The sequence below is a fragment of the Olea europaea genome, unplaced genomic scaffold (assembly GCF_002742605.1).
Source record: "Olea europaea var. sylvestris unplaced genomic scaffold, O_europaea_v1 scaffold1941, whole genome shotgun sequence".
Taxonomy (NCBI): domain Eukaryota; kingdom Viridiplantae; phylum Streptophyta; class Magnoliopsida; order Lamiales; family Oleaceae; genus Olea; species Olea europaea.
Window position 1 is genome coordinate 99,532 of NW_019237247.1, and position 7,931 is coordinate 107,462.

The window sequence follows — 7,931 nt, forward strand, 5'->3', positions numbered from 1 at the left end:
GTTCAGTAACTTACAGACGTCAAGTTCACCATGAATACACTAATTTCTGAACCCTTTAATGCAGACAGTTTTTTCCTGGTTACTGTCGTGCTCCACCCGTTGCAATTCTTGAAGTCTTTATCCTCACTGAAAATATTGAATAATTTCGTTGTCTTCCGTTTCTTCCTATTCAATTCAAATATATTGTAACCTCTGCTTCCGACAAGGTCTCTTATGAACTGAGCCTGCATTTCCCATGCTGTTCTCTTTGTTCTTGAAACGCCATGTACAATAGCTGGTGGCTTTGTCCCATTTAACATCTCATATATCACTTCCTCGGAAACCTCAACATAAGAGAAGGTACATACCATAAACCTTCCATATTCCAAATGAGACAGATCAAATATAAAGAAACATACCTGAAACGCTGCTTGTAGAACTTTCTTATCAAAGCCAAGAACCAAATCTCGAATGCTAGAATAAGCTTCAGTTGTTTGTCCCTACATAAATTTAACCATCATGAGCACATTCATAAGCATGGTAATTATCTCTTTAGCGAGAAAAGGAATGCATTAATCAAATGCGAAAATTAGGTTCATACGCGAAAATCATCAGCTGAATCCACAAAAATGGCTTGAATCCGTAGTTTGGAGCGTTCAGTTTCCAAGCTGCTTTGGAGGAAGAAAACAGTTCCGGGGTGCAATCTGTAGATATCTCCAGGCCTTAAATCTGCGTGCTTAAGTTCATCTTCGTCCGTCCAGCTCAAATTCCCACTCCCTAATACCAAATAGTGGGACCAAAACCGGTTAGTTCCAGACAACATTAATCTAAAAGCTTAAAAGAAGAAGTTCAATTCTGTACACAATTTTCATAAATAGTTAACAGTACCTGTGTGGACATAGAAAACCATATCTGCATGCAAAAGTACAGGAAGTAACAGAGAATTTGGTTCCAGTGTAATGAACTGAAGACGATAGGGCCTACTGGGAATCCAAACGGATGAAATCTCTCCATCTTCAGTGGAAACAATGGATTTTCTTTGTTCCTTTTTCACCAAATGGGGGCCTGAAACCCAATCATTCTTTTCCTCTAAATCTGCTCCAAGCGCATTAACAGAAACTGCTATGAAAATGAAGAGCAGAGAAAAAAGAAACGAAAACAGAAAAGTGCTTTTCTCAGCCATGGCTAAATATTTTCACACCGTGAAATTACTTTGTATTGGGGTTTGGGTTTTAGTTTATAATGAGAAAGGGTTGAAGAGTGAGCGAGATGCGTGGCATTTGCATGGACACGTGCAAGTTGGAAAGTGAAACGAGGCAATGCAATGAAATGAAAGCTGTTGAGTTATTTTATTTATTTATTTATTTATTTTGGCAGTTTTCTTTGTACTGAATTTTGGTGCTATTTAAAAAAAAAAAAAAAAAAGGGTTGGTCATGAGAATTTTGAGGTCCTAGACGAGAAATTATTATGAAGTCTTGAAGCATAATTTTTTTGCAAGTGTATTAATCTCTTTAGTACCAACCATGATCAATTCAAATCCAATTTATCTATAACTTTTGAAAAATAAAATGAGCAATTTTAAAATAAATCTTATTTTTAACTTTTTTGAAATTTATTTATAAATTTTACAGAAACTTTATAAGCTTAACAAGAAAACTATATATAGTAACTTAAACAAAGGATATAAGTGCATAATTATTTTGGGCATCTTATTTAGTCCCTTTTTGTTGTTTTGTTGTGGCTTTTTTAAGGATTAGGGGAACCAACTCAAAAAAATAAAAGAAATTTTTTGGACTTTTGAGATTTTAAATTTTTTGAGACCCTAGACGATGACATAGGTTGCCTTTGTCGAGGACCGAGCCTGGACATAAGAAAAAGTACATTAGTGAGACAAGAAAACTTGGTTAGAGGAACCGAAGATAGGGCCAACTACGTTAATGAAGATACACTTAATAAAATTTATTTCTACACTTTTACCTTCCTATCCATGTTGTAAATTCTCAAAATGCTTGTGCACCCTCGTGTATGCAGTTGTTCAACTACTTTCTTCTTCTGACTTCTTTTTCCACATCTATCGTATTCGGGAAAGCTTGCTTAGTGGCGGAACATGTAGCAATGCCAGCAGCCTGGTGAGGGCAGGTGTCTTCATTTGAATTTTGGTGCTATTTATGACATTTAGGGTTGGGCCAAGAGAAAGTGCATTAATTGATGATGGGGCCTCTACAAAACATTTGGCCTAATGGGTGTGGGGTGAGTAATGAATGTTTGCACTCCGCTTCTCTAAAATTTCAAGTTCGGACATTTTTTTTTAGACCCAAGCTTAGACCAAAATTAACTTGGTTTATTTTATTTATTATAAATCGAATTATTTTAGATGTTTTCGATAGCTTGATTAATGAACATATTCAAATAACGAAAAAAATTCCGTGTAGTCAACTTCAAATTATTAAAAATAAGATTAATTTTATTGTATATATGGTAAATTTCATCCTTGGATACTAAATTTTTACTTAGATTGTTAAATGAGAAAAAAAAAATATTTAGAACTCACAACTAAATGCTATCTTTAATTGGTCCAACTTGATGTTATTTGTGTTATTTTATGCTTTATATTAGGTGGATTGTTATTATGAGAGATGTCCATGATCCAGTTATTCCAGTTTTTGTAAATGAAGTAACACACTAATTACAAAAAACTATTAAATTTGAATTATGTGTGTTTAACAAACATGTTTGACGTAGTTAGCACAAAAACTAAAACTAAGTCTAATGAGCCTTAATCGATCCAATATGGCATTCCGAGTCTACCTCTCAGTTGAATGATTAAAATCATGCATCAATCTTAGTACTTGATACTCGACTCATATTTTTTACAAACACGATTCTCATACAAAAAATATCAAGATATCCACAAGGTGAAATCAAAGAAGCCTTACATATCATATATGTGCATTTTTTTTCATTCTTGATAACAATTATGGTTATTATTGTTGACCTAAAAAAACGAAATTTATTTTTTTAAAAGCCAACTTTGGAATTTACTGAGTTTCGGCAAGATTTTCTCCTCCTTGAAATTTCTGTTTGAATTTTAATAGGATTTTCCTTCTTTTTGGAGAGTTTGGGGGTTCAATTCTTGTATAAAAAGAAAGAAATGGAGATTCTGTTAAAGCACATGATACCAATCCCACCTAATATCTTGGTTGTAACTGTTAAGGCACAATCATGCTAATATCCTGGCTGTATATGTCAATCCCACATAATGTGTAACCTAATATTCTGGTTGTAATGACTTATTTCTGGGCTATAGTCTTGCCTATAACTCTGTATGTAATGTCCTGTAAAGCTGCTATATATACATAATCAATATACACTGTTTTGCATCTCGCCAAAACAGTTTTCTAAATTTCTTAATCTTTCATGGTATCAGAGCAATAGAACTCATGCTAAATAATCATATTTCCGCTTTATTAACATGGCTGAATCTGGTTCCTCCTCATCCAATTTTCCATTTACCAATCCCGCGCAACTTGTCTCGATCAAACTTGACAAGACAAACTATCTTGCATGGATTTCTCAGTTCAAACCTATCCTGAAGAGTCACAACCTATAGGGTTTTATTTATGGCTCTTCTACTTGTCTTCCTATGTATGTTGATGATGCTGCTAAGAAAAATGGGACAGTAAATCCAGCATACACTATTTGACAGAACCGTGATCAACTTTTACTTAGTTGGATCATCTCCTCTATTTCTCCTTCACTGGTGGCATCTCTTTATGGTTTGGACACATCTTACTTGGCATGGCAGTCTCTTGCGGCTCGCTATGCATCCCAATCCAAATCTTGAGTCTCACATCTGAAGTGTCAATTGCAGAACCTACAACAGGGTTCTATGACTTGTGCTGCCTACCTCTCTGAAGCCAAGTCCCTAGCTGACCAACTCTCTGCTATTGGGAAGCCAGTGGATGATGATGATCTCATCTCATTCATCATGGGTGGTCTTAACTCCAACTACACTCAATTCATTACCTCATACTCCTTTCATACAAGAAATTCTTCTATGTCCTTCTCTGAATTCAAGTCTGAGCTCTTAAATCATGAAATTTTACTTAACCAACATATCCCTGCTAATCCTAGACTAGAAACTTCCACTTTTGCTCTTTATACCAATAAATGACGACATCAACATGTGAGGCACAAGCTGCCATTTTTTGTCTCCCTCAATGTCAAAAATGCTAAGCCACATCATTAGCCTAAACCCTTAGCTTCTTCCATTCCCAAGGCAAGTACTAATTCTTCTTCTCAACCTGGTAGTCGCTCACCATGCCAGATTTGCATGGACACTAACCATCAAGCTCTGGATTGCTTTCGGCGTATGGATTTCTCTTACCAAGGCCATCATCCTCCTACAGATTTGACTGCTATGATTGCTGACATTAATTCTGACTTCCTGAACACTCAATAGCTTATGGATAGTGGAGCTAATGCACATGTAACCAACAATGCTACAAAGCTTGATTCCAAGCATAAGTTTGATGGTAATGAGACTGTTAGTGTAGGTAATGGTGCAGGTATTTCTATTAAACATACTGGTTCTTCCATTGTCCACTCTAATGATAACCAATTCTTGCTTGATAATGTTATTCACTGCCATCAAGCTGCAACTAACTTGCTTTCCATCAACAAATTTTGTGCTGATAATGATGTTACATTTCTTTTCACTAGTGATGCTATTATATTCAGGACAACAAGATAGGCATCACTCTAGTTCAAGGACCAAGTGAAAATGGCCTATATCCCATCCACATGTCTAACTTATCACACAATAAACTCAAAGAATTAACTGCATTTATGGGAATAAAGGCATCTAGCCCTCTTTGGCATCATCGTTTAGGTCATCCATCTGAATCTGTTTTACATCATATTTTATATCATAATAATTTGTCTCTTGATGGTTCTGTGAGAAAGGGCATTGTATGAGAATCTTGCCAACTTGGCAAATCTATACAACACCCATTTCCCTCGTCGCATCGTGAGACATTATTTCCTTTGGAGTTAGTACATTATGATGTTTGGGTGCACCCATTGCTTCAAATAGTGGTTTTAAATTTTATGTAATATTTGTTGATAATTTCAATCATTATAAATGGCTGTATCCAATTGCAAATAAATCTGACGTTTTCAACTCTTTCGTTCAATTTCGCCTGCTTGTGGAAAAGCAATTTTCTCATCCTATTAAACAACTACAGACGAATAATGGTGGTGAGTACATATCTTCTCATTTTGGAAAGTATCTTAATCAAAATGGTATTTTTCATCGGCGTACATGTCCACATACTTCTCAACAAAATGGTATAGCTGAATTAAACACCGTCATATAGTTGACATGGGACTTACTTTACTTGCTCAATCTGGACTTCCTAGAAAATTTTGGGTCGAATCTTTCTTAACTGCCACATATTTAATCAATAGATTGCCTACACCAATTTTAAATAATGACACACCATATTTTAAACTTTATAAAGCAACCCTTGACTACTCTTTCCTCCGCAACTTTGGATGTCGTTGCTACCCATTATTACGTCCTTATGCTAAAAATAAATTGTCTTATCGTAGTGTCCCGTGTATTTTCATTGGTTATTGCTTGAATTAGAAGGGATATAGGTGCCTTGATCCTGTAAGTGAGCATATTTATATCTCTCCTAGTGTTGTGTTCGATGAGAAATTATTTCCAGCTAAGATGGTATCATTGAGTCATCACTTCCCTGCTGATACTGTGGTATTTCATGGTATGTCTTCTCCTCCAATTCAAATTTCTAATCCTTTACTTAATCTTGATTCTTTTAGTTCAGCCGTTTTTTAAATGGATTATTCTTCTACTCCTACAACCAGGCAAAACCATCCACAATTATCCTCCATGTTATCAAGTCCACAATTATCTCCAGTTGATACTATACAAGTTGTTTCTTCTCCATCTTTACAGGCTGTTTCTTCTCCGTCTTCATCTCCTTCAGCTGTACTCCCTTTGGAAACTATCGACCCCCGGCTATTTCCAAATCTAGAATTGTTACTCGTTCTCAAACTGGAAATTCTCGACCTCGTCAATTTCCAGACTAAAAACATTTTATTCATTACGTTATCCTCTTAAAATTTTTTAAATCACAATAGTCCCCATGAACCAAAAAAATTACACAAGCAGTCTCTAAACCTGAATGGCGCATTGCTAGGGAATCTGAATTTAAGGCATTATTGGATAACAATACATGGTCACTTTGTCCACGGCCTTCTGCTCATCACATTGTTTGTAACAAATGGGTCTACAAGGTAAAACAAAAATCAGATGGTTCTGTTGATCGAAATAAAGCAAGATTGGTAGAGAATGGGTTTGATCAAAGATCTGGGGTAGACTATTTTGAGACACTCAGTCCAGTTGTAAAACCAGCCACTGTCAGAATTCTTTTGGCTTTGGCCGTACAATTCCATTGGACAACTCAACAACTAGATGTCTCTAAGCTTTTCTACAAGGATTTCTTGATGAAGAGATCTATATGAAACAACCCAAGAGGTTTATTAGTGCTGAACATCCTGACTATGTTTGTAAATTACATCGCTCTCTTTATGGCCTTAAACAAGCACCAAGAGCCTGGTTCACTCGTTTCTCTCAAGCACTATTTGATCTTGGATTCTCTTGTTCATATGTTGATTCTTCACTCTTCACATTTCACAGAGATAATCTATATATTTTTATATTAGTCTATGTTGATGACATCATTATCACCAACAACAATGATCCTACAATTTTCTCTATTATTGCCCAGTTGAAGTCTGAATTTGTGATGAAAGACTTAGGCAACTTGAGCTATTTCTTGGGCATTGAAACTATTGATGACTCGTTGGTAGATCCATCTGAATATCGACATATACTTGGGGCCTTACAATATGTTACAATCACACAATCGGATATCGCTTACTCCGTGAATCAATTGTGTCAACATATGGAGGCTCCAACTAGCATTCACTAGATAGCAGCTAAGAGGGTTCTACGATATTTAAAACACACTGTTGACTTCGATCTTTATTATCAACCAAGCATCATTTCATTACATGCGTTTTGCGATGCAGACTGGGCTAGCAATCTAGATAATAGAAGGTCTTCTAGTGGCTATGAGATTTACCTTGGGTAATGCTTAGTTTCCTGGTCCTCTAAGAAACAAGTTGTGGTTCCTCGTTCCAATACCGAGGCAGAATATAGGAGCTTGGCATTAACAACTGTAGAAGTCTACTGGATAAGAATGTTTCTACGAGAATTATGTATCTATTTACCTCAACCTCCTGTTCTTTGGTGTGATAATCTAAGTACTACGTCGCTGGTAGCTAATCCTATTTTCCATGCTCGAACTAAGCATATTGAGGTCGATTATCATTTCATTAGAGAAAAGATAGTTAACAAAGATGTGGTTGTTCGTTACATCAACACAAAAAATCAAGTTGCTGACATCTTCACCAAAGGACACACTGCTGATCGCTTTTGCATTTTGCATGACAAATTGTTGGTGTGTTCCATACCCTCCAATTTGAGGGAAAGTGTTAAAGCACAGAATACCAATCCCATCTAATACCTTGGTTGTAACTGTTAAGGCACAATATCATGCTGATATCCTGACTGTATATGTCAATCCTACATATTGTGCAGCCTAATATTCTAACTGTAATGGCTTATTTCTGGGCTATAGTCTTGCCTATAACTCTGTATGTAATGTTCTGTAAAGCTGCTATATATACATAATTAATATACATCGTTTTGCATCTCGCCAAAATAGCTTTCTGAATTTCTTAATCTTTCAGATTCCAATGTTCTTTGTTGGCCAGAAAGTGTTTCTTTATTGGAGATATTGTTTCAATTTTCGAGAGGCCTGGGAGATTTTAAGTGTGGAAGTTTGGATATTAGATTTTT

The 7,931-nt window shown here is 35.8% G+C and overlaps 1 protein-coding gene across 1 annotated transcript; it reads right to left on the minus strand.

The window, feature by feature from the left end:
* Positions 1 to 2: 2 nt before the first annotated feature.
* On the minus strand, positions 3 to 1,235 carry LOC111379174 (vicilin-like seed storage protein At2g18540). Its single transcript, XM_023002508.1, has 4 exons — positions 868 to 1,235; positions 581 to 756; positions 399 to 479; positions 3 to 323 (listed from the first exon to the last, which is right to left on the minus strand). Exons 1-4 carry the CDS (start codon positions 1,160 to 1,162, stop codon positions 3 to 5), a joined length of 873 nt encoding a protein of 290 aa, XP_022858276.1. The 5' UTR covers positions 1,163 to 1,235.
* Positions 1,236 to 7,931: the final 6,696 nt, after the last annotated feature.